The sequence below is a fragment of the Borostomias antarcticus genome (assembly GCF_949987555.1).
Source record: "Borostomias antarcticus genome assembly, chromosome: 18".
NCBI classification, from domain to species: Eukaryota; Metazoa; Chordata; class Actinopteri; order Stomiiformes; family Stomiidae; genus Borostomias; species Borostomias antarcticus.
In genome coordinates, this window is record NC_140251.1 from 18,345,133 (window position 1) to 18,372,641 (window position 27,509).

A 27,509-nucleotide genomic window follows, 5' to 3' on the forward strand; every position below is an offset into this window, starting at 1 on the left:
CAAAATGTGTTATACTACTACTAATAATAATAATAATAATAATACATTTTATTTATAAAGCACTTACTAAGTCTACATGGCTTGGTTTGTTTCAGTAGGCTATTGGCGATATAGCTTATGTTCATTTTCATTTCAGATAATTAATAACTTAGTAAATCCAGTTTCTACGACCGTAAAAAATATTTTTGTTACTATGTAGGCGGGCCTATGACATCAAGGAATGCAGGAGCACACGCACATATGTGCAGCCCTCAGTAGCCTATACACAAGCAGAGAGATCTAATGCCCGCATGTGGACGCTGCGCATGTCTGCTTCCACTAGGGGAGACAGACAGTTTGGCTCCTGTTGATGAGACTTGGCTCTACTTACTCACCGAGACTAAGTTAGCTCTAACTACTTACTCACCGAGTGGCACAATGTAAAAACCTGGGTAGGAATTAAGTTCTTGTAGATCCTAAAATGAGAGCAATGTCGTGTGAATTCTCATTCTTCAAATCAGCCTGAAGTTACACCAATGTTTCTATGTAGCGATATTAGGCTCGACCTACGCTTAGTTACCTCTGAAGCGCTGGGATTGCGAGCAGTCGCTATTATTGTTTTGGGTCGCTGATCACTCCTCGCCAGTTCTTTAACCATCTGCAGACCGAGGCCTCTGCTCGCCCCTGTTATCAGGACAGACTGGCATTTGCTGAAATTAAAACTCATGGTAGCCTATTATCGCAGTACACCGATCTCAGTGCCGTCTGTAGCTGATTGAAACCATGGAAAAACAGAACAGGAAAGCAATCTGTTGGAGGCCGTGGCTACAGTTTCATAACTTTTAGCGGTATTATTATGTAGTGTTTTGCATCCCTACCGGGTGGTGTTGTGTCACGTTTTCTATCCGGATGATGCTAGGATGGATCGTCTGGAGGGTGGGGGGCGGGAACTCCGCTCACGTCATCAAAAGCTCACAGCGAGCGTTGAGCAGTTCCCCTATTTATATTATACCTCCATGCCCGTTATATTATACCTCCATGCCCGTTATATTATACCTCCATGCCCGTTATATTATACCTCCATGCCCTGCTCGCCCGCGAGCCTCCAGGCGAGCATACCCGAGCATACCCGAGCATACCCGAGCAGGAGTATTGCGATATGCGGAGCTCGCCCAGTCAGCGCCATCCGAGTAGCTCCACTCCTGGGTCCAATTTCGTAAATGAGCCTGACCCCCACGGGTCTGTCCCAATTCAAGGGTTGCATCCTGCCTCATTATTATGTATTTCAAACAAATATATTATTAATCTTGAATAGATAACCTGATTATTATGCATTTCAAACAAATATACGTTATGTATTTTGAATACATAATCTGATTATTATGCATTTAAAGCAAATAGACTTTATTTATACTGAATACATAAACCTGGTGATTATGCATTTCAAATAAATAGGTTTTATTACACTGACAAATATGCATCATGTAAAGTTTATTAGGTACATTTATGTTAAAACTACCTAAAGCAAATTCATGGAAATTTGTCATGCAATTAAATTACATAAATCTTAAAAGTTAGGCTTAAATATTTCTGTGAGTGCAGTGTACCAGTAGAGACCAGTGTATCTGGAGGAGCCCAGTGTACCAGTAGGAGACCAGGCCTAGGTCTGTGTGAGTTTCAGAAGAACATCTTCACTCTTCATAGTGTTTATAATCTGATAATCTGCATCCTCTGCTTGCAGTTTGAGGTCTCCTAGCTGAGCTCTGTGCAACACCGCCACTATGTGGTTGACTGCTATCATTGCATGTTGATGAAGGTCTTCGGGTGGCCAGTTAAATAGTGTTACAGAAACATGACAATAACTAGAATAGCGCTCAGGGAGCACAGACCTCTGCCTGTGATGCTTTTCGTCAGCATGTACAATTGTTGAATGTGTGCTTTTTTAGTTTAGCAGTTCTATATGGCCAACTTGAAAATGCATGTTGCAGATGAAATATTGATCACCTTGATGAAGCTGAATCTGTTGTAGTGTGAGACCAAGCTGATCAGGGTGCTGTTCTGGGTTTAAAATGACCCGCCATAGGAATTGAATGGGTAAAATGACCCGCTATAGGAAATGAATGGGTAAGACAATATTATGTTCATCCAGCAGATGGAAAACATCCCCATACACACCCACAGCCACAACTCACCTGGGTTACCCGGGTTCTAGGTCTAAAATGAGCCCCCGTTTTATAGTGTTCAAGGCCAAATTTGACTGATCTGTTTTAACTGCTCTTATATGAACAAAAAAACCATAAATCCCCAAATGAATGTGAACCATCTGAAGCATTCAGGTCAATACCATTCTCTTAGTGTACACCACATGCTCCCCCACACGTCCATAGTGTGAAACCACTTGGATACTGAAAGTGTAGAGCCATTACCGGTCAATACAAAGTTATTCTAAGTGATCATCTTTATCCTATTAGTGAAACATATCCAGATGAAAATGATTTATTTCAAAACAGCAATACACCAATCCACAAAACACAAAATCAGCGAATGTTTTGATTTGTATGAACATGATGTCAATATGTTGTGGCCTTCCAATTAATCCTCTTAAAACTTAGCTAGCTAGCTACATTACAATATATTACAGTCATTTAGCTGACACTTATCCAAAGATACTTACAATAATTGCATTTAAAGTAGTTGCCAGAACTCAAAAGTGCATCACCTTTCTAAAACAAGTGACTAAGAGCATAATCTAGTGCTGAAGGCAAAGTGAAGAATAGCAAACTAAAAATAGAATAGGTGCTTGGTACAGTACTACTCCTGGTAGTACTGTACCTTAGTACTGTACCTCTTGAAGAAGTCTGTTTTGAGCCTGCAGCGAAAGATGGGCTGCGACTCTACTGTCCTGACGTCAGTGGGTAGTTCATTCCACCACTGTGGGGCCAGGACAGAGAAGAGCCGTGACCGCGTCATTTGACTACAGGGGCCTCGCAGTGACGGGGCAACCAGTCCTCCCGAGGTAGCAGAGTGTAGTGGTCAGGCGGGAGTGTAGGGTTTGATCATCGCCTGGAGGTAGGAGGGAGCTGTTCCTTTCATTGCCCAGCAGGCTAGTACCAGAGTTTTAAACTGGATGTAAGCTGCTACAGGGAGTCAGTGTAGAGAACGGAGAAGGGAGGTTGTGTGAAAAAACTTTGTGGGTGGTTGAAGTCCAGGCACAGAGCCGCTTTCTGGACAAATTCCACAGGTTTAATGGCTAACGCCATGGCCCCAGCAAGGAGGGAGTTGCAGTAATCCAGGCGGGAGATGAGAAGGGCCTGGATCAAGGTTATTATAGTTAACGAAAACTAACGAAAAAATGAAAACTAGGTGTGAGAATATATAAACTTTTAGATTAAAACGATTAATTTTAGTTGACTGAAATAAATAAATTTATTCTTCTACTATAAGATGTATACTATCACTATATTAAAGGAGTAGTAAAGGGAAAATGCATGTACCGAGGTGCTCATGTAGGCCCTTGTCATCTCGCGTTTGGACTAGTGCAACTCCCTCCTGGCTGGGGCAGCCCTGCCTCGGCCATTAAACCCCTGGAACTTGTCCAGAAAGCTGCTGCTCGCCTGGTGTTCAACCACCTAAGTTCTCCCACAAACTTCCCTTCTCTGTTCTCTACACTGGCTCACTGTAGCAGCTTGCATCCAGACTCTGGGACTATCCTATAGGGCAATTAATTAAACAGCTCTTTGACTATGGCCTACCTCCAGGCCATAGTCAAACCCTACACTCCCTCCCAACAACTATGCTGTGTTACCTTGGGGTGAGTGGTTGCCTCGTCACTCCGAGGCTCCAGCGGTCGATCGATAAGGTCACGGCTCTTAACTGTCCTGGCCCTGCAGTGATGTAATGAACTGCCCACTGACATCAGGACAGCAGAGTCGCTCCCCATCTTTTGCCACAGGCTCAAAACTCACTTCTTCAAGAGATACAGTAGTACCACGATCCTCCCTCTTAGGCGCCTATTATATTTTTTGTTTGCTATTCTGCACTTTGCCTTCAGCACGAGACTATGCACTTAGGCACTTGTTTTAGAAAGGAGATGCACTTGTGAGTTCTGGCAAGTAGTACATTGGCTTTTCCTACGTTAAATGATTTTTTTTTTATAAAAGTGTCAGCTAAGTGAGTGTAATGTAATGTAATATAATGTTTACTTCCCAAATTAAATGCATTTGAACATTAGATCTCTGTGGTTATCCCCTACTAGTTTTTCTCTTGTTCACTTTCCTGTGAGTTCTTGGTGGCCAATGAGCTGTTTTTGAGCATTGATCTCTTCCTTCAACCTTAATAAACAGACAAAAACTCTCATTACCATCACATCATTTGGCAAGAATTGAGAAAGTGCATCCAGATGCATTTGCTCCTACCCAAGTATCTCCCTCTCTGTGGAGGTGAGTAAGCGCTCCAAGGTGCTGTTTTTGAGCTCTGTCTGTATCAGCCTTTTCTTTAGACTGTCTCTCTCCCTCAGTCTGAATGTGTCCAGGCGCTCTGCCTCTCTCCCCTGTTTTTCATGGGCAGTAATCTCTTCCTTCAACCTTAATAAACAGACAGAAACTCTCATTACGATCAAATCATTTGGCAAGAATTGAGAATATGCATCCACATTTGCTCCTACCCAAGTATCTCTCTGTCTGTGGAGACAAGTGAGCGCTGCAGGATGTTGTTCTGGATCTCTGTGTGTAACAGACTTTCTTTCAGACCGTCTCTCTCCTCCCTCAGTCTGAATGTCAACAGGCGCTCTGCCTCTCTCCCCTGTTTTTGATGGGCATTGATCTCTTCCTTCAACCTTAATAAACAGACAAACTCTCATTATCATCAAGTCATTTGACAAGAATTGAGAAGGTGCATCCAGGTGCAGGGCTGTCTGGGATATATGAGAGGCCCTGTGCGAAATAGGCATTGCGAGCCCCCCCCAGAGATGGCTCTGTGTACCCCCAGAAACGCCGCCCCCCCCCCCCCCCTCGACACGCCTCTGTCTCCCCTCCGAAACGCCAGCCCCACCCCCCCCCGACACGGCTCTGAGTCGTGGCAGCGCTAGAATGAAAATAAAGTTCCTGCCTGCCGTGAGGCCCTCTAAAGCGCGAGGCCCGGGTCGATCGCACCTTTCGCCCCCCCACTAGCGGCGGCCCTGTCCAGATGCATTTGCTCCTACCCAAGAATCTCCCTCTCTGTGGAGGTGAGTAAGCGCTCCAAGGTGCTGTTTTTGCGCTCTGTGTGTATCAGACTTTTCTTTAGACCGTCTCTCTCCTCCCTCAGTCTGAGTATTTCCAGGCGCTCTGCCTCTCTCCACTGTTTTTGATGGGCATTGAACTCTTCCTTCAACCTTAATAAACAGACAGAAACTCTCATTACCATCAAATCATTTGGCAAGAATTGAGAAGATGCATCCACATTTGCTCCTACCCAAGTATCTCTCTCTCTGTGGAGACAAGTGAGCGCTGCAGGATGTTGTTCTGGATCTCTGTGTGTAACAGACTTTCTTTCAGACCGTCTCTCTCCTCCCTCAGTCTGAATGTCAACAGGCGCTCTGCCTCTCTCCCCTGTTTTTGATGGGCATTGATCTCTTCCTTCAACCTTAATAAACAGACAAACTCTCATTATCATCAAGTCATTTGACAAGAATTGAGAAGGTGCATCCAGGTGCAGGGCTGTCTGGGATATATGAGAGGCCCTGTGCGAAATAGGCATTGCGAGCCCCCCCCAGAGATGGCTCTGTGTACCCCCAGAAACGCCGCCCCCCCCCCCCCCCTCGACACGCCTCTGTCTCCCCTCCGAAACGCCAGCCCCACCCCCCCCCGACACGGCTCTGAGTCGTGGCAGCGCTAGAATGAAAATAAAGTTCCTGCCTGCCGTGAGGCCCTCTAAAGCGCGAGGCCCGGGTCGATCGCACCTTTCGCCCCCCCACTAGCGGCGGCCCTGTCCAGATGCATTTGCTCCTACCCAAGAATCTCCCTCTCTGTGGAGGTGAGTAAGCGCTCCAAGGTGCTGTTTTTGCGCTCTGTGTGTATCAGACTTTTCTTTAGACCGTCTCTCTCCTCCCTCAGTCTGAGTATTTCCAGGCGCTCTGCCTCTCTCCACTGTTTTTGATGGGCATTGAACTCTTCCTTCAACCTTAATAAACAGACAGAAACTCTCATTACCATCAAATCATTTGGCAAGAATTGAGAAGATGCATCCACATTTGCTCCTACCCAAGTATCTCTCTCTCTGTGGAGACAAGTGAGCGCTGCAGTCTGAATGTCAACAGGCGCTCTGCCTCTCTCCCCTGTTTTTGGTGGACATTGATCTCTTCCTTCAACCTTAATAAACAGACAAACTCTCATTACCATCAAATCATTTGACAAGAATTGAGAAGGTGCATCCAGGTGCAGGGCCGTCTGGGATATATGAGAGGCCCTGTGCGAAATAGGCATTGCGAGCCCCCCCCCGACACGCCTCTGTCTCCAACCGAAACGCCCCCCCCCCCCGACACTGAGTCGCGGCAGCGCTAGAATGAAAATAAAGTTCCTGCCTGCCGCGAGGCCCTCTAAAGCGCGAGGCCCGGGGCGACTGCCACCTTTCACCCCCCCCCTGGCGGCGGCCCTGTCCAGATGCATTTGCTCCTACCCAAGTATCTCCCTCTCTGTGGAGACAAGTGAGCTCTGTAGGTTGCTGTTCTGGATCTTTGTCTGTATCAGACTTTTCTTCAGACCGTCTCTCTCCTCCCTCAGTCTGAGTATTTCCAGGCGCTCCGCTGCTCTCCCCTGTTTTTGAGCATTGATCTCTTCCTTCAACCTTAATAAACAGACAGAAACTCTCATTATCATCATATAATTTGGCAAGAATTGAGAAGGTGCATCCACATGTATTTGCTCCTACCCAAGTATCTCTCTCTCTGTGGAGGTGAGTGAGTGCTCCAAGGTGCTGTTTTTGAGCTCTGTGTAGAACAGACTTTTCTTTAGACCGTATCGTGTCTCCCGGTGGGCCACCTCTCTCCCCAGGCGATCAGCAGCCCGGGACGTCTCCAGGCCTCGCAGTCTCTCCACCTCTCTCTCCAGACCTCCCAGTCTCTCCACCCCTCTCTCCAGGCCTCGCAGCCTCTCACTGAGCGCTCTGTTCTCCTTATACTGTGGGAAGACACACAAGCTTTCCATGTGACACAGCAAAACTCCCTGGCTTTGTTCCAAATCGCATACTTATTCTTTTTACTGCTAGTACGTATTACAGCTGCCCTTATGAAGTAGGTACTTTGAATGCAGTATGCATACGAATGCAACATACTAGCCTACTTCAAGCTAAGTATCACAGGGGATGTAAAAGCAGGCTAAAAGACTTGTGTGTGACGCGCTGTGTGACAGGACATATGGTGCGTTCAAGACAATGCAGGACTCAGGAATTCCCAAGTTGGGAATCCTGACCCCCAACGTCATTGCATTCATGACGATTTTAACGAAAAAAGTAAGTAACGAAACTAGCTAGCTCTGAGCTAGCAAACGTTAGCTACGTTATGTTAGCCAGCAAAACAGCTGGCTAACTAATTTCACCAGTAAAATAGCTGTTAAAGTCCACATATTGCTATAATCAGAGAGACATATATAGAATACAAACATATATTGCACAATCAGACATCAAATTACATTACAAAACGTCAACATAACAAATAAATTCTGATAGTCAACGTTATATATACTAGCTACTCAGCTAACACTGGCACATTTACTATGAGTGCTCATTAACTAAAATGTTCCTAATATTATTGATTGGTGTGCATTGTCCCTGTAAAAAAATAAACTGAATAAACTGAAACTATGCCGCCATGTTGTGACGTCAACTCGGGACTCAAAATAATACCAAGTTCCCGATTTGTTATCCTGAGTTGGACGAGCGTTCAATTCGTTTTTCACAAGTTGGAGTTCCTGAGTCCAGAGTTGTCTTGAATGCACCAATAGTAGGCTAGTTCATTTAGGAAGGCCCCTAGTAGGCTATTTTAAGTAGGCTAGTGATTGTGGTGCTTTCTTTACTTGGTGGTAGGATTGTACTTTTGTAGTATTTTTAAAATGTTACTAATAAAGCCAAGGTTTGTAATATTTCCTGTCATCGTCCTCTGTTGTGTAAGTGGGGGATCAGTTGAACTTTGACAATTTCTTGGCGGTTAATATCATTTCGTTATGTTTGTTTTTCTTTACCTCTCTACCTCTCAAATCAAGATTCAGCTTGGGTACCAATATGTTAACTTAGCTCCTAATAAACATCCATATTCACAGCCACAGTGCTCACCTGCTCATTGATCCTGCGCTGCAGCTGCATGATCCTCTTGCTCTTGGCAACATCCAGCTTCCTGAGGCGCTCGGCCGAGCGTGCCTCCGCCTTCAACTTCTCCCGCCTCCTCCTGCCCATGACGCGACGGACGCAGCTCTGTCGCAGGACCACGGACGCCACAATTCATTGTTTTAAGGTTCAAAATATTGAAATGAAAAGACAAGAATCTCCCAAAGTGAGGTTAAGATACAGCTGGCTCACCTGAACGTTCAGGGCCTTCTCTTGTTTTTGAAGGAGCTGCTTCAGGGTGTCCTGCTGGTGCTTCTCTGTGTTGAGGGGCAGGTCGTGGCGCTCCAGATGGCTGTTGAACAACTTGCTAAATGCAAGGCTCACCTTTTGTCCTGCTCTCAGGGTGCATCTCCACGACAACTTAAAGACGATACTAACGATGACCTCTATGACTATGTCCTTGAGAGTGGTCCATTCCGGCACGACAAAAGGGAGCAAGTCCAAATACCCTTCACAAAAAAGTATGTAGAGCAGACCGGCCACGTACAGCTGGGAGAAGGGAACCCGATGCCTTCCATGCACCATCTCTCTGATTCTCAGGAGGATGCTGCTCCATGGAAGCTTGAAAACCATGGCAGTGATGACCTTGATGACTATGATCCGAAGAATGATCCAAGGCAACGCTCTTAACCTGGACCCTGGCCTCCATTTCACTGCCATGACAGAGCTGTGCATGTCCTGTGTTGTGCACGCCTGTGCCTCCAGAGATCCTATAGACACAGAATGAGTGAATTAGTGACAAAGTGCACATAAATGAAGGCTAGCATATCTCAACACTTTCAAAATGTTTGGACATAACACATACCGTTACATACTCCAGCAGAATGCTCTAGAGCAGAATCGAGGGTATCGTGATGGCTCCCATCCTGTATTAATCAAAGAAGCATTTTAGTGGCACTTTTCCTGAAGTTGACATTAATTGGTCCATTAATAACCAACTAGGCATCTACTTCACCTACCTTTCTGTCGAACATCACGCCATCAATTCAACATTAAATTTAGAGGTCCAAAACTCTATCACTATCACTGAGATCGTCTTCTCAGACAGCTTTTAGAAAGCAACTGAGGGACTATTTAATACTGACATAATAATATAATTTATCATTTTGATCCTTGCAACTATATTCAGTTCTATGTTGGTTGTTTTTTTGTCACTCCCATTCATTTTTATTCCTTTTTTTCCCATTACTTTTGGTCTCTTTTTTGTCCCTCTGTTTTGTGCTAGCCTACAGGGCAATGGAAGGAACAGCTCCATCCTACATGCATCAGGCACGACATGCCTCATACCTCATAACTGAGGGTTGCCAGGTTGGAGGGGGGCTCCTCCTCTACAGCTGGCACCGTGGAAAATCCATCCTGCACAGTGTCCGGCCTGAACCGCTCCGAAAGGACATCATCTGTGGCCTCCACTGGCTGTATAGGAAAAAAAAAACTGTTATCACAGACTACATTTCCCATCTCCCATTGGGGTTATCAGAACTGTTGTGATGAGACTGATTCATGATGATAATGACAAGGATGCCAGATTAACTGAACTTCTTCTACAATATCAATATTTCGGTAATGATATTGGGGGACTAATGCTGTTGTGTAATTGACCAATGTTGCATACTGTACGTCATTGCTGAATACGTACAGCCTAGAGCTACAGGACCTAATGGAAATGTAAACACCAGTACATTGCACTTTGCCTTCAGCACTAGATTATGCTCTTATCACCTGTTTTAGAAAGAAGATGCACTTGTGAGTTCTGGCAAGAAGTAGTACATTGGCTTTTTCCTACGTTAAATGCAATTATTGTTAGTCACTTTGGATAAAAGTGTCTGCTAAATGACTGTAATGTACTGTAATGTAATGTACAGTAACAGTGAAACCAGCGAACAGAGAAACCAAGTTCTCCATTGAAGAGAGCCTGGTGATGCAAGGTTAGGTGGAACAAACTGACCACTGACGTCAGGACAGCAGAGTCGCTGCCCATCTTTCGCCACCGGCTCAAAACGGTACCAGCAGAACCACACCAGTGGTACCAGTCTGTACTGTACCAGCAGACGCAGACAACTGGTACCAGGCTGTACCAGCAGCTGGACCGAAGAGATGCCTGAGCAGAGCCTCCTGGTAGAGCAGAGCCTCCAGAGGAGAGGTATACCTTGGCCTAAGAAGGCTCTGGGAAACGCATCGCCACCTAGAGGGGGACCTAACGACGTTCTTACGATGAACGTTGCGCTACGATGCCTCTGGGAAACGCACCCCTGGGGAGTAACAGTAGGCCTACACTGACTACGCTAAATCCTTTGGATAAAAGGGTCTGCTAAATGACTGTAATGTAATGTAGACTAAATGTAATTGCATTGTAGTTACTACTATAACAGCCGCGAGTGTAGCCTACAGACGTAACGGAGAATAGCCAGTTTGCGCGCTGTGCGCATGCGTGCTGGAGCAAGTGGTGAAGCTATTTCGTTTCTAAAGACGTTTCTAAAGATCATATTACAGAGGCATATGAAAAACCACAACAAGCCCTCGCTCTATGTAAGCACAACTAGCGATTCATAAAGACAGATTGATGACAACAACCGTTTCGCGGCAGAAAATAGATTTTTTAGAAGCTGCATTCTCAGTGCCCCGTCGCCGCCATTACATGGATATACTGGCCCGCGCTGGATTTTACATTTCTTCTACAGGCCTCCGAAATATATATTTATAGAATTATCTACACACCAACATTAGCTATTATAGGCCTACTTACATCCCTATCCCAAACGTCTGTCTCAGAAGTTTGAGAGTTAAACGCCGTGTCAAAGATCTTCACAGCTTCTCCCTCAACATCACTGACCGTCTCGTAGATTGAAGTAAAATAAATCTGTTGTGAAAATAGAAACGTTATGAAAACAACTACACGAGCTATAGACATGCTGCTGGCGTTATCCGAATGTGCTTGGGCAGGTAGAAGTGGACACTCATAAGATAATAGATTTCTTTTGTTACATCGGCATATGTAGCCTAGATGTCTTTTGTTACATCACAATGGGTGGATTTTCACAGTCTAGGCTGATTAATATAATGGAATACTCAACATAGTTAATGGAATACTCAGCATAGTTCATAGTAGGCTACAGTAGTAGTAGTAGTAATAATAATAATAATAATAAGTAAATAAGAAGAATAATTTTCTACATTTGCAGTAAAAATTACAATTTACAATAACACTCCAACACAAAACTTTGTTGAAATGCCCTTTAAGCATAGGCCTATTGCTCATCTTCAATAATGTATTTGAACTTTTAGAACAAAACTATTCTGTGAGTTGTTTTGGGCATTTTTGGACTGCACCCCACAATGGCGGAAATGCTAACTTTTTAGCCTTAACGTCATACCTCTCCACCAATACATCCATGCTCTCCACTCACCACCGTCTCTGCTCACTGATGCTGCGGACAGCGCCAGTGTAGTGAGTGGTAGTGGAGCGACAGCGCCGCCTAGGGACTTCCACAGGAACTATAGCCATAATGTTTCCTACACACGAGCCTTCAACTAAATGAAGCACAGAGACAGGGATTCACAGATAACAATTTTATTATTACAAAATATGAACGACGACTGAACCTATCAAACAAAGTGTGAGGGCAGAGACGCTCCATTCAAATCCAAGAAACGAATACAAAAAGGACACTATCAAGACCCTGAAGCTTGATTTCTAGATATGTTGTATTTTGCACAATTTACAGTAGGCTCAACATATGTTTGCATTACTAGGCAACCTATTTAGACTTGTTTATTCATTCTTACCCTTTGTATATTTTGATATGTTTACTGTACATTTGTATTTAACTAGGCCTATATTTGTTATTTTCCCTGAGATCCATGGGCCAACGTGAAGACCGTCCTGCTCTACGGCTCCGATATGTTGAAGACAACCGAGGGCCTCTCAAGAAAGATCCAGGTTCTTGTTAACAAATGCCTGCGTTACATCCTCAAGCTATGGTGGCCCATCAAGACCATAAATGAGGAGCTGTGAGGGATCACAAACCAGGACGACATAGCTACCACCGTCAAAAGGAGAAAGTGGAATTAAGATAGGTCACACCCTTAGGAAGGACTCAAATAACATCACGAGACAGACCCTGGACTGCAATCCACAGGGAAAGAGGAAACAGGGTTGGCCAAGAAACCTGGAGACGCTCCACACTCCAAGACCTGAAGAACATTGGAGTGATCTGGCAGGAAGCCCAGGCCCAGAAGAGAGAGAGATGGAGAGCTCTGGTGGACGCCCTATGCCCCTGAACGGGGTCAAGAGGACTAAGTCACTAAAACAATGTACTTTCTACATCTGCAGAGAGTAGAGCTTGAGGTGTTTAGTAGAGCTAGATATGTCTGTATTTCAACATTCATTACAGTATATGACTTTAGACCATACAGGAGCATGGACTTGTTTGCCCACTAGATAGAGACGTTATTGTACTCTTATTCACTCTACCATGGTTTGTAGGGAGCTTACTTTGGTCAATCATTGATACAAATGATGTGACATTAGTAGCACCAGATATGTCTGTATTTCAACATTCATTATAGGACTTTTGACCATACAGGTGCATGGATTTGTTTAACAACTAGTGAATGTTGCGTCCAAGGGTCATGCCTCTCGATTCCAGATTGCCGGCATGCTATATAAAATCACACATTATGCTGTCTTTCTTTGGTTCATTATAAACAAACAAAGCCAGAAAATTGAGGGGTCTTCTACAGGGCAATATAGTGGGATCTCAGTATAAAAACGCCTAATGAGAAGCAGGGGGCTTGATACCACAAGGGAACATGCATAATGGGTGGGGGACAACATGTTTACATGTGTACAGTACTTGTTGTTGTTGGCAACACCGCCCCAATAGCGGACCCTAGGACTACAACTGGCTAAATTGGCTGTGATTGAGAGACTTGTGCCACTGATGGTTTGATTGGTTTCCATCTGCCTCGTTAGTATGTGTACAGTATTTCTAGCCTACATGTACAGTAGCTCCCATCTTGTTCTTTGTCTGTTCCATTTGCTGTAGCTGTGCATAGTCCCTGGTGTTTCCGGTGCCATCTTGTAAGTCTGTAAGTTTATAAGCTCTGTCTTTTCTTCTTCACTTGTCGAGTGTATACCTTGGTTTTATTGTTTAGTCTTTGGTTTTGTGAAAACTGCTGAAACCTCAATGCACCTGTGACAGTTACATGCAGCCCTTGTGATTGCTTAAGTCAGTGTGAAACTACTTACGGTAGCTATTGTTATTGTTTATGTTGCTAGGCTACCTTGTTTGCGGAAGTTTACACACGTACGTGCTGCAAAAATAGTTCTATGCTAAATATTTTAAAAAGCCTTTCCAGATGAACTAGAATCTTACTTTATGGCGAATTATATGTTAGAACGCCAACTAACACCTCGTGAGTTTCTTTCTTTGAAATTGTGAGTTTAACATGTTTTTTGAATGATTTTTCACGGTGCCCACCCACATCCATTGTATGACCAAAACGGTGGTAGCCTAGAGCAATTATCAGACTTTCTCAAAAGTGCTAGTTTTGATCTGAACCATTATATATGATCATAAGGAACCTTAAAACAGGGCTAAACATGCGTTTTCCCTTCACTACTCCTTTAACCTTCATGAATAAGGCCACATCCACATGAACACGGATATTTCTAAAAACGCATTTTCCGGCCTCCGGTAAAAAAAAAAAAAAAAATCACTTCCACACCAACAGATTTTTGGAAAATATCACCGTCCACACGACAATAAAAGGATGGAGATAAAAAGGTTTTAAGGCTTGCATCTGCCGGGCCTTGTCCAGAATCTACGTTTACTGCGTAGTCCTACTTTGGACCTCGCAACATTATGAAGAGGTGGAATAAAAACTATTTAGCGCTATATTTACTCTTCTCCTCTCGGCGTAGTAGTGGTGGAGTAAAGCCAGGTTGATTTCTAATGCATTAATCAAGCCTAGCAACATGGACCAAATATAAAGAGTCATAATAGCCGCCATAGTTCAGACTGTTCCTGGCGCATGCAATAGAGAACGGCGCGCAAAGGAGACCCGAAAGCTCCATTTGACCCTTTCCCACTTAAACCAGAGTTTTTACAGATCTCCACCTTGGAAGGCGTTTTCAGTGACCAAAAACTCTGTGTATGTGTGGACGGGAGGCCAAAAAGAAGAGAAAAAAGTGTTTGTTGAGGAAAATGTTTTCATAAATATCTGTGTACGTGTGGACGGAGGCTAAGACTCTTTTAACTTGACAGAAAGCGGGGCCCTGGACAGCCTCACATCAGAAGAGATGGCTCGGCCCTAGTCTCTGCTTCACCTACCTACCTACCTACAGGGTTTCTGCTGACCCCTCATTATACTGGGTTCTGTCACACTCTGTCCCACCAGTGGACACACAGAAAATCACATCCATATCATTTGGGAGAACGGATTGAATAAAACTTTAGAATGGCATTGGAATAATTTTGTTTGGAGTCCTTCATTATTCATGTATTAACCAGTATTGTGTGTGGGGGTCACATGCTGCATGGGTCACCTGTATCACCATTTTTATCTATATACAAAATCAATCACAGATATGACATTACATATCTCAAAGGGAAAACACTCCAAATCACACACACACACACAATTTCCAGTGAATACCACATGTGATTGAATAAATGTTAAGATCTGTACTTTTTTTGTCCATCTGAGACAAATATTGTCTACCATCCAATCCAAGGAGCAGAAATGCAGCTGTATCATTCAACCTTTCACCACAGTGAGCTTCACCATGGCAGTTTGTTTCCAGAGTACTCTAGAAATCCTCCATGGTCCTTCTCCGTCAGACCAGCCACGACTGCCAATACTGATGAGATGCTCTCCTCCACAGAGAGCCCCGCCTAGACAGAAACAAAGACTTCAGCATCAACAAATGTGCTGTTTGCACCGCAGTTGAACCCTGTCAAAACTCTGCTAGGGTGTCTGAATACCTCAAATAAAGGTTTGTAATACGGCTCAACAGTATGTAGCACTTACATTAGGGCCTCCCATGTCAGTGCGGACCCATCCAGGGTGCAGGGCCATACACAGGACCCCCTCTGCCTCTAGGTCACTAGCCAGACACCTCGTCACCATGTTCAGAGCCGCCTGTGACGATAAGGCAGAGAAATTAAGAACCCCAGAATCCACCCTGTGTATGAATTAACCTGACTGACCTAAGCAACTCGCAACTCTCAGGGTTCAAAAAGTGCATGTGGGAGCCAACTACAGCTTCTCACCTTGGAGGTTCTGTACGCATAGCTCTTGAACATGGCCCCGGCGCCCCAGTTGCTCTGGATTGAGCCCAGGATGGAGGAGATGTTGATCACCACTGCTCTGTGGAGCCCCATCCCTGTCCCTCTGGCTGCAGCCCTCTGGAGCAGGGGCAGGAATGCCTGGGAGAGACAGTGGGAATCACAAACAATACTGTCAACCATACCATCTATAGATGAATCAGGGCTAACTTCAATAAGACTGAGTATCTGTCAGTGTCTTTAGAACACTTCATTGTATGTATTATTTTCGTATATGGAAGCATCCACACACACGCACACACACACCACTATATGAACCAAAGGAGATTATCCTAGAACACAATTATCTTTCAGTGTCCTCCGCATGAGACCCAACCTCATTTACCTTGGTGATGAACAAAGGGGCTACTGTGTTGCTCTCAAACGTCTTCATCATGGCCTCAGGCGTGACAGTGTTCAAGTCAGTGGAGATGTTGATGGCTGCGTTATTGATGAGACAGTTGAGCCCATCTTCCCCCACTATGGACATCACCTCTTGCAGTGCTGTGTTAATGCTGGGCTGGCTGGTAACATCTGAAAGGGACACACAAACAGATAAAACACAGTAAACAAATAAACAAACTTAGAACACTTCAAAGTAGTATGAGACTGGTCACACATCTGCAGTTAAAAAACAAAGTATTATTCGATCAGGTTTCTGTAGCCTGAGCCATGAGCAAGTTGGCCACGTTGCTTTGTTGCAACGTGCTGACGCCACCTACTGTGATAACGGTGGCATAGCTACACAGGTGATTTGCAAAGACCATATGCTACTAATCATGAACACTTGAGACAAGTTTGTGAACTACAGCGAAGCTAAAAAAACAAACAATAAAAAAACACTTAGTTTGGCTCCTGTTGATGAGACTTGGCTCTACTTACTCACCGAGACTAAGTTAGCTCTAACTACTTACTCACCGAGTGGCACAATGTAAACACCTGGGTAGGAATTAAGTTCTTGTAGATCCTAAAATGAGAGCAATGTCGTGTGAATTCTCATTCTTCAAATCAGCCTGAAGTTACACCAATGTTTCTATGTAGCGATATTAGGCTCGACTACGCTTAGTTACCTCTGAAGCGCTGGGATTGCGAGCAGTCGCTATTATTGTTTTGGGTCGCTGATCACTCCTCGCCAGTTCTTTAACCATCTGCAGACCGAGGCCTCTGCTCGCCCCTGTTATCAGGACAGACTGGCATTTGCTGAAATTAAAACTCATGGTAGCCTATTATCGCAGTACACCGATCTCAGTGCCGTCTGTAGCTGATTGAAACCATGGAAAAACAGAACAGGAAAGCAATCTGTTGGAGGCCGTGGCTACAGTTTCATCACTTTTAGCGGTATTATTATGTAGTGTTTTGCATCCCTACCGGGTGGTGTTGTGTCACGTTTTCTATCCGGATGATGCTAGGATGGATCGTCTGGAGGGTGGGGGGCGGGAACTCCGCTCCACGTCATCAAAAGCTCACAGCGAGCGTTGAGCAGTTCCCCTATTTATATTATACCTCCATGCCCGTTATATGATACCTCCGTGCCCGTTATATTATACCTCCATGCCCGTTATATTATACCTCCATGCCCTGCTCGCCCGCGAGCCTCCAGGCGAGCATACCCGAGCATACCCGAGCAGGAGTATTGCGATATGCGGAGCTCGCCCAGTCAGCGCCATCCGAGTAGCTCCACTCCTGGGTCCAATTTCGTAAATGAGCCTGACCCCTGTGTCCACGGGTCTGTCCCAATTCAAGGGTTGCATCCTGCCTCATTATTATGTATTTCAAACAAATATATTATTAATCTTGAATAGATAACCTGATTATTATGCATTTCAAACAAATATACGTTATGTATTTTGAATACATAATCTGATTATTATGCATTTAAAGCAAATAGACTTTATTTATACTGAATACATAAACCTGGTGATTATGCATTTCAAATAAATAGGTTTTATTACACTGACAAATATGCATCATGTAAAGTTTATTAGGTACATTTATGTTAAAACTACCTAAAGCAAATTCATGGAAATTTGTCATGCAATTAAATTACATAAATCTTAAAAGTTAGGCTTAAATATTTCTGTGAGTGCAGTGTACCAGTAGAGACCAGTGTATCTGGAGGAGCCCAGTGTACCAGTAGGAGACCAGGCCTAGGTCTGTGTGAGTTTCAGAAGAACATCTTCACTCTTCATAGTGTTTATAATCTGATAATCTGCATCCTCTGCTTACAGTTTGAGGTCTTCTAGTTGAGCTCTGTGCAACACCGCCACTATGTGGTTGACTGCTATCATTGCATGTTGATGAAGGTCTTCGGGTGGCCAGTTAAATAGTGTTACAGAAACATGACAATAACTAGAATAGCGCTCAGGGAGCACAGACCTCTGCCTGTGATGCTTTTCGTCAGCATGTACAATTGTTGAATGTGTGCTTTTTTAGTTTAGCAGTTCTATATGGCCAACTTGAAAATGCATGTTGCAGATGAAATATTGATCACCTTGATGAAGCTGAATCTGTTGTAGTGTGAGACCAAGCTGATCAGGGTGCTGTTCTGGGTTTAAAATGACCCGCCATAGGAATTGAATGGGTAAAATGACCCGCTATAGGAAATGAATGGGTAAGACAATATTATGTTCATCCAGCAGATGGAAAACATCCCCATACACACCCACAGCCACAACTCACCTGGGTTACCCGGGTTCTAGGTCTAAAATGAGCCCCCGTTTTATAGTGTTCAAGGCCAAATTTGACTGATCTGTTTTAACTGCTCTTATATGAACACAGAAACCATAAATCCCCAAATGAATGTGAACCGCCTGAAGCATTCAGGTCAATACCATTCTCTTAGTGTACACCACATGCTCCCCCACACGTCCATAGTGTGAAACCACTTGGATACTGAAAGTGTAGAGCCATGACCGGTCAATACAAAGTTATTCTAAGTGATCATCTTTATCCTATTAGTGAAACATATCCAGATGAAAATGATTTATTTCAAAACAGCAATACACCAATCCACAAAACACAAAATCAGTGAATGTTTTGATTTGTATGAACATGATGTCAATATGTTGTGGCCTTCCAATTAATCCACTTAAAACTTAGCTAGCTAGCTACATTACAATATATTACAGTCATTTAGCTGACACTTATCCAAAGATACTTACAATAATTGCATTTAAAGTAGTTGCCAGAACTCACAAGTGCATCACCTTTCTAAAACAAGTGACCAAGAGCATAATCTAGTGCTGAAGGCAAAGTGAAGAATAGCAAACTAAAAATAGAATAGGTGCTTGGTACAGTACTACTCCTGGTAGTACTGTACCTCTTGAAGAGGTCTGTTTTGAGCCTGCAGCGAAAGATGTGCTGCGACTCTCCTGACGTCAGTGGGTAGTTCATTCCACCACTGTGGGGCCTGGACAGAGAAGAGCCGTGACCGCGTCATTTGACTATAGGGGCCTCGCAGTGACCGGGCGACCAGTCCTCCCGAGGTAGCAGAGTGTAGTGGTCAGGCGGGAGTGTAGGGTTTGATCATGGCCTGGAGGTAGGAGGGAGCTGTTCCTTTCATTGCCCAGCAGGCTAGTACCAGAGTTTTAAACTGGATGTAAGCTGCTACAGGGAGTCAGTGTAGAGAACGGAGAAGGGAGGTTGTGTGAAAAAACTTTGTGGGTGGTTGAAGTCCAGGCACAGAGCCGCTTTCTGGACAAATTCCACAGGTTTAATGGCTAACGCCATGGCCCCAGCAAGGAGGGAGTTGCAGTAATCCAGGCGGGAGATGAGAAGGGCCTGGATCAAGGTGATTATAGTTAACGAAAACTAACGAAAAAATGAAAACTAGGTGTGAGAATATATAAACTTTTTGTTTTAAAACGATTAATTTTAGTTGACTGAAATAAAATAAAAAATCTTCCACTCATCAATTTTTTGTTTTTTCCTCATTCTTCTACTATAAGATGTATACTATCACTATATTAAAGGAGTAGTAAAGGGAAAATGCATGTACCGAGGTGCTCATGTAGGCCCTTGTCATCTCGCGTTTGGACTAGTGCAACTCCCTCCTGGCTGGGGCAGCCCTGCCTCGGCCATTAAACCCCTGGAACTTGTCCAGAAAGCTGCTGCTCGCCTGGTGTTCAACCACCTAAGTTCTCCCACAAACTTCCATTCTCTGTTCTCTACACTGGCTCCCTGTAGCAGCTTGCATCCAGACTCTGGGACTATCCTATAGGGCAATGAATTAAACAGCTCTCTCCTACCTCCAGGCCATAGTCAAACCCTACACTCCCTCCCAACCACTATGCTGTGTTACCTTGGGGTGAGTGGTTGCCTCGTCACTCCGAGGCTCCAGCGGTCGATCGATAAGGTCACGGCTCTTAACTGTCCTGGCCCTGCAGTGATGTAATGAACTGCCCACTGACATCAGGACAGCAGAGTCGCTGCCCATCTTTTGCCACAGGCTCAAAACTCACTTCTTCAAGAGATACAGTAGTACCACGATCCTACCTCTTAGGCGCCTATTATATTTTTTGTTTGCTATTCTGCACTTTGCCTTCAGCACGAGACTATGCACTTAGTCACTTGTTTTAGAAAGGAGATGCACTTGTGAGTTCTGGCAAGTAGTACATTGGCTTTTCCTACGTTATTTTTTTTTTATTTTTATAAAAGTGTCAGCTAAGTGAGTGTAATGTAATGTAATATAATGTTTACTTCCCAAATTAAATGCATTTGAACAATAGATCTCTGTGGTTATCCCCTACTAGTTTTTCTCTTGTTCACTTTCCCTCGAGTTCTTGGTGGCCAATGAGCTGTTTTTGAGCATTGATCTCTTCCTTCAACCTTAATAAACAGACAAAAACTCTCATTACCATCACATCATTTGGCAAGAATTGAGAAAGTGCATCCAGATGCATTTGCTCCTACCCAAGTATCTCCCTCTCTGTGGAGGTGAGTGAGCGCTCCAAGGTGCTGTTTTTGAGCTCTGTCTGTATCAGCCTTTTCTTTAGACTGTCTCTCTCCCTCAGTCTGAATGTGTCCAGGCGCTCTGCCTCTCTCCCCTGTTTTTGATGGGCATTAATCTCTTCCTTCAACCTTAATAAACAGACAGAAACTCTCATTACCATCAAATCATTTGGCAAGAATTGAGAAGATGCATCCACATTTGCTCCTACCCAAGTATCTCTCTGTCTGTGGAGACAAGTGAGCGCTGCAGGATGTTGTTCTGGATCTCTGTGTGTAACAGACTTTCTTTCAGACCGTCTCTCTCCTCCCTCAGTCTGAATGTCAACAGGCGCTCTGCCTCTCTCCCCTGTTTTTGATGGGCATTGATCTCTTCCTTCAACCTTAATAAAGACAAACTCTCATTATCATCAAGTCATTTGACAAGAATTGAGAAGGTACATCTAGGTGCATGGCTGTCTGGGATATATGAGAGGCCCTGTGCGAAATAGGCATTGCGAGCCCCCCCCCAGAGATGGCTCTGTGTACCCCCGGAAAGGCCCCCCCCCTCGACACGCCTCTGTCTCCCATCCGAAACGCCAGCCCCCCCCCCCCCCGACACGGCTCTGAGTCGTGGCAGCGCTAGAATGAAAATAAAGTTACTGCCTGCCGTGAGGCCCTCTAAAGCGCGAGGCCCGGGGCGATCGCACCTTTTGCCCCCCCACTAGCGGCGGCCCTGTCCAGATGCATTTGCTCCTACCCAAGAATCTCCCTCTCTGTGAAGGTGAGTGAGCGCTCCAAGGTGCTGTTTTTGCGCTCTGTGTGTATCAGACTTTTCTTTAGACCGTCTCTCTCCTCCCTCAGTCTGAGTATTTCCAGGCGCTCTGCCTCTCTCCCCTGTTTTTCATGGGCATTGAACTCTTCCTTCAACCTAAATAAACAGACAGAAACTCTCATTACCATCAAATCATTTGGCAAGAATTGAGAAGATGCATCCACATTTGCTCCTACCCAAGTATCTCTCTCTCTGTGGAGGCAATTGAGCGCTGCAGTCTGAATGTCAACAGGAGCTCTGCCTCTCTCCCCTGTTTTTGATGGACATTGATCTCTTCCTTCAACCTTAATAAACAGACAAAAACTCTCATTACCATCACATCATTTGGCAAGAATTGAGAAAGTGCATCCAGATGCATTTGCTCCTACCCAAGTATCTCCCTCTCTGTGGAGGTGAGTAAGCGCTCCAAGGTGCTGTTTTTGAGCTCTGTCTGTATCAGCCTTTTCTTTAGACCGTCTCTCTCCCTCAGTCTGAATGTGTCCAGGCGCTCTGCCTCTCTCCCCTGTTTTTCATGGGCATTGATCTCTTCCTTCAACCTTAATAAACAGACAAACTCTCATTACCATCAAATCATTTGACAAGAATTGAGAAGGTGCATCCAGGTGCAGGGCCGTCTGGGATATATGAGAGGCCCTGTGCGAAATAGGCATTGCGAGCCCCCCCCCCCGACACGCCTCTGTCTCCCCCCGAAACGCCCCCCCCCCGACACTGAGTCGCGGCAGCGCTAGAATGAAAATAAAGTTCCTGCCTGGCGGTCACCCCCCCTGGCGGCGGCCCTGTCCAGATGCATTTGCTCCTACCCAAGTATCTCCCTCTCTGTGGAGACAAGTGAGCTCTGTAGGTTGCTGTTCTGGATCTTTGTCTGTATCAGACTTTTCTTTAGACCGTCTCTCTCCTCCCTCAGTCTGAGTATTTCCAGGCGCTCCGCTGCTCTCCCCTGTTTTTGAGCATTGATCTCTTCCTTCAACCTTAATAAACAGACAGAAACTCTCATTATCATCATATAATTTGGCAAGAATTGAGAAGGTGCATCCACATGCATTTGCTCCTACCCAAGTATCTCTCTCTCTGTGGAGGTGAGTGAGTGCTCCAAGGTGCTGTTTTTGAGCTCTGTGTAGAACAGACTTTTCTTTAGACCGTATCGTGTCTCCCGGTGGGCCACCTCTCTCCCCAGGCGATCAGCAGCCCGGGACGTCTCCAGGCCTCGCAGTCTCTCCACCTCTCTCTCCAGACCTCCCAGTCTCTCCACCCCTCTCTCCAGGCCTCGCAGCCTCTCACTGAGCGCTCTGTTCTCCTTATACTGTGGGAAGACACACAAGCTTTCCATGTGACACAGCAAAACTCCCTGGCTTTGTTCCAAATCGCATACTTATTCTTTTTACTGCTAGTACGTATTACAGCTGCCCTTATGAAGTAGGTACTTTGAATGCAGTATGCATACGAATGCGACATACTAGCCTACTTCAAGCTAAGTATCACAGGGGATGTAAAAGCAGGCTAAAAGACTTGTGTGTGACGCGCTGTGTGACAGGACATATGGTGCGTTCAAGACAATGCAGGACTCAGGAATTCCCAAGTTGGGAATCCTGACCCCCAACGTCATTGCATTCATGACGATTTTAACGAAAAAAGTAAGTAACGAAACTAGCTAGCTCTGAGCTAGCAAACGTTAGCTACGTTATGTTAGCCAGCAAAACAGCTGGCTAACTAATTTCACCAGTAAAATAGCTGTTAAAGTCCACATATTGCTATAATCAGAGAGACATATATAGAATACAAACATATATTGCACAATCAGACATCAAATTACATTACAAAACGTCAACAACCACTTTATAACAAATAAATTCTGATAGTCAACGTTATATATACTAGCTACTCAGCTAACACTGGCACATTTACTATGAGTGCTCATTAACTAAAATGTTCCTAAAATTATTGATTGGTGTGCATTGTCCCTGTAAAAAAATAAACTGAATAAACTGAAACTATGCCGCCATGTTGTGACGTCAACTCGGGACTCAAAATAATACCAAGTTCCCGATTTGTTATCCTGAATTGGACGAGCGTTCAATTCGTTTTTCACAAGTTGGAGTTCCTGAGTCCCGAGTTGTCTTGAATGCACCAATAGTAGGCTAGTTCATTTAGGTAGGCCCCTAGTAGGCTATTTTAAGTAGGCTAGTGATTGTGGTGCTTTCTTTACTTGGTGGTAGGATTGTACTGTTGTAGTATTTTAAAAATGTTACTAATAAAGCCAAGGTTTGTAATATTTCCTGTCATCGTGCTCTGTTGTGTAAGTGGGGGATCAGTTGAACTTTGACAATTTCTTGGCGTTTAATATCATTTCATTATGTTTTTTTTACCTCTCTACCTCTCAAATCAAGATTCAGCTTGGGTACAAATATGTTAACTTAGCTCCTAATAAACATCCATATTCACAGCCACAGTGCTCACCTGCTCATTGATCCTGTGCTGCAGCTGCATGATCCTCTTGCTCTTGGCAACATCCAGCTTCCTGAGGCGCTCGGCCGAGCGTGCCTCCGCCTTCAACTTCTCCCGCCTCCTCCTGCCCATGACGCGACGGACGCAGCTCTGTCGCAGGACCACGGACGCCACAATTCATTGTTTTAAGGTTCAAAATATTGAAATGAAAAGACAAGAATCTCCCAAAGTGAGGTTAAGATACAGCTGGCTCACCTGAACGTTCAGGGCCTTCTCTTGTTTTTGAAGGAGCTGCTTCAGGGTGTCCTGCTGGTGCTTCTCTGTGTTGAGGGGCAGGTCGTGGCGCTCCAGATGGCTGTTGATCAACTTGCTAAATGCAAGGCTCACCTTTTGTCCTGCTCTCAGGGTGCATCTCCACGACAACTTAAGGACGATACTAACGATGACCTCTATGACTATGTCCTTGAGAGCGGTCCATTCCGGCACGACAAAAGGGAGCAAGTCCAAATACCCTTCACAAAAAAGTATGTAGAGCAGACCGGCCACGTACAGCTGGGAGAAGGGAACCCGATGCCTTCCATGCACCACCTCTCTGATTCTCAGGAGGATGCTGCTCCATGGAAGCTTGAAAACCATGCTAGTGATATCCTTGATGACTATGAGCCGAAGAATGATCCAAAGCACTCTTAACCTGGACCCTGGCCTCCATTTCACTGCCATGACAGAGCTGTGCATGTCCTGTGTTGTGCACGCCTGTGCCTCCAGAGATCCTATAGACACAGAATGAGTGAATTAGTGACAAAGTGCACATAAATGAAGGCTAGCATATCTCAACACTTTCAAAATGTTTGGACATAACACATACCGTTACATACTCCAGCAGAATGCTCTAGAGCAGAATCGAGGGTATCGTGATGGCTCCCATCCTGTATTAATCAAAGAAGCATTTTAGTGGCACTTTTCCTGAAGTTGACATTAATTGGTCCATTAATAACCAACTAGGCATCTACTTCACCTACCTTTCTGTCGAACATCACGCCATCAATTCAACATTAAATTTAGAGGTCCAAAACTCTATCACTATCACTGAGATCGTCTTCTCAGACAGCTTTTAGAAAGCAACTGAGGGACTATTTAATACTGACATAATAATATAATTTATCATTTTGATCCTTGCAACTATATTCAGTTCTATGTTGGTTGTTTTTTTGTCACTCCCATTCATTTTTATTCCTTTTTTTCCCATTACTTTTGGTCTCTTTTTTGTCCCTCTGTTTTGTGCTAGCCTACAGGGCAATGGAAGGAACAGCTCCATCCTACATGCATCAGGCACGACATGCCTCATACCTCATAACTGAGGGTTGCCAGGTTGGAGGGGGGCTCCTCCTCTACAGCTGGCACCGTGGAAAATCCATCCTGCACAGTGTCCGGCCTGAACCGCTCCGAAAGGACATCATCTGTGGCCTCCACTGGCTGTATAGGAAAAAAAAAACTGTTATCACAGACTACATTTCCCATCTCCCATTGGGGTTATCAGAACTGTTGTGATGAGACTGATTCATGATGATAATGACAAGGATGCCAGATTAACTGAACTTCTTCTACAATATCAATATTTCGGTAATGATATTGGGGGACTAATGTTGTTGTGTAATTGACCAATGTTGCATACTGTACGTCATTGCTGAATACGTACAGCCTAGAGCTACAGGACCTAATGGAAATGTAAACACCAGTACATTGCACTTTGCCTTCAGCACTAGATTATGCTCTTAGTCACCTGTTTTAGAAAGAAGATGCACTTGTGAGTTCAGGCAAGAAGTAGTACATTGGCTTTTCCTACGTTAAATGCAATTATTGTTAGTCACTTTGGATAAAAGTGTCTGCTAAATGACTGTAATGTACTGTAATGTAATGTACAGAAACAGTGAAACCAGCGAACAGAGAAACCAAGTTCTCCATTGAAGAGAGCCTGGTGATGCAAGGTTAGGTGGAACAAACTGACCACTGACGTCAGGACAGCAGAGTCGCTGCCCATCTTTCGCCACCGGCTCAAAACGGTACCAGCAGAACCACACCAGTGGTACCAGTCTGTACTGTACCAGCAGACGCAGACAACTGGTACCAGGCTGTACCAGCAGCTGGACCGAAGAGATGCCTGAGCAGAGCCTCCTGGTAGAGCAGAGCCTCCAGAGGAGAGGTATACCTTGGCCTAAGAAGGCTCTGGGAAACGCATCGCCACCTAGAGGGGGACCTAACGACGTTCTTACGATGAACGTTGCGCTACGATGCCTCTGGGAAACGCACCCCTGGTGAGTAACAGTAGAGCTACACTGACTACGCTAAATCCTTTGGATAAAAAGGGTCTGCTAAATGACTGTAATGTAATGTAATGTAGACTAAATGTAATTGCATTGTAGTTACTACTATAACAGCCGCGAGTGTAGCCTACAGACGTAACGGAGAATAGCCAGTTTGCGCGCTGTGCGCATGCGTGCCGGAGCAAGTGGTGAATTTCCTTTCTAAAGACGTTTCTAAAGATCATATTACAGAGGCATATGAAAAACCACAACAAGCCCTCGCTCTATGTAAGCACAACTAGCGATTCATAAAGACAGATTGATGAAAACAACCGTTTCGCGGCAGAAAATAGATTTTTTAGAAGCTGCATTCTCAGTGCCCCGTCGCCGCCATTACATGGATATACTGGCCCGCGCTGGATTTTACATTTCTTCTACAGGCCTCCGAAATATATATTTATAGAATTATCTACACACCAACATTAGCTATTATAGGCCTACTTACATCCCTATCCCAAACGTCTGTCTCAGAAGTTTGAGAGTTAAACGCCGTGTCAAAGATCTTCACAGCTCCCTCAACATCACTGACCGTCTCGTAGATTGAAGTAAAATAAATCTGTTGTGAAAATAGAAAGGTTATGAAAACAACTACACGAGCTAATCTAGACATGCTGCTGGCGTTATCCGAATGTGCTTGGGCAGGTAGAAGTGGACACTCATAAGATAATAGATTTCTTTTGTTACATCGGCAAATGTAGCTGTCTTTTGTTACATCACAATGGGTGGATTTTCACAGTCTAGGCTGATTAATATAATGGAATACTCAACATAGTTAATGCAATACTCAGCATAGTTCATAGTAGGCTACAGTAGTAGTAGTAGTAATAAGAAGAAGAAGAAAAGAATAATAATAATTTTCTACATTTGCAGTAAAAATGAAAACCTTGTGTCAAAATTTACAATAACACTCCAACACAAAACTTTGTTGAAATGCCCTTTAAGCATAGGCCTATTGCTCATCTTCAATAATGTATTTGAACTTTTAGAACAAAACTATTCTGTGAGTTGTTTTGGGCATTTTTGGACTGCACCCCACAATGGCGGAAATGCTAACTTTTTAGCCTTAACGTCATACCTCTCCACCAATACATCCATGCTCTCCACTCACCACCGTCTCTGCTCACTGATGCTGCGGACAGCGCCAGTGTAGTGAGTGGTAGTGGAGCGACAGCGCCGCCTAGGGACTTCCACAGGAACTATAGCCATAATGTTTCCTACACACGAGCCTTCAACTAAATGAAGCACAGAGACAGGGATTCACAGATAACAATTTTTACTAATTAC

At 44.5% G+C, this 27,509-nt stretch overlaps 1 protein-coding gene across 2 annotated transcripts; it reads right to left on the reverse strand.

Moving 5' to 3' along the window:
• Window positions 1–15,106: 15,106 nt before the first annotated feature.
• Window positions 15,107–17,056, reverse strand: LOC311321202 (C-signal-like; the record flags this gene model as incomplete). 2 transcript variants are annotated; one of them, XM_084453145.1, is made up of 7 exons in its annotated part: window positions 15,107–15,230; window positions 15,367–15,477; window positions 15,609–15,764; window positions 16,009–16,196; window positions 16,581–16,629; window positions 16,733–16,852; window positions 17,031–17,056. In XM_084453145.1, the coding sequence occupies 6 exons, from the start codon at window positions 16,808–16,810 to the stop codon at window positions 15,117–15,119; spliced, it is 696 nt and encodes a 231-aa protein (XP_084309271.1). In that variant the 3' UTR covers window positions 15,107–15,116. The 2 variants fall into 2 exon arrangements, with proteins under 2 accessions (XP_084309271.1, XP_084309270.1); XM_084453144.1 differs by lacking the exon at window positions 17,031–17,056 and having other exon boundaries at window positions 16,733–16,879.
• Between the last annotated feature and the right edge of the window lie 10,453 nt (window positions 17,057–27,509).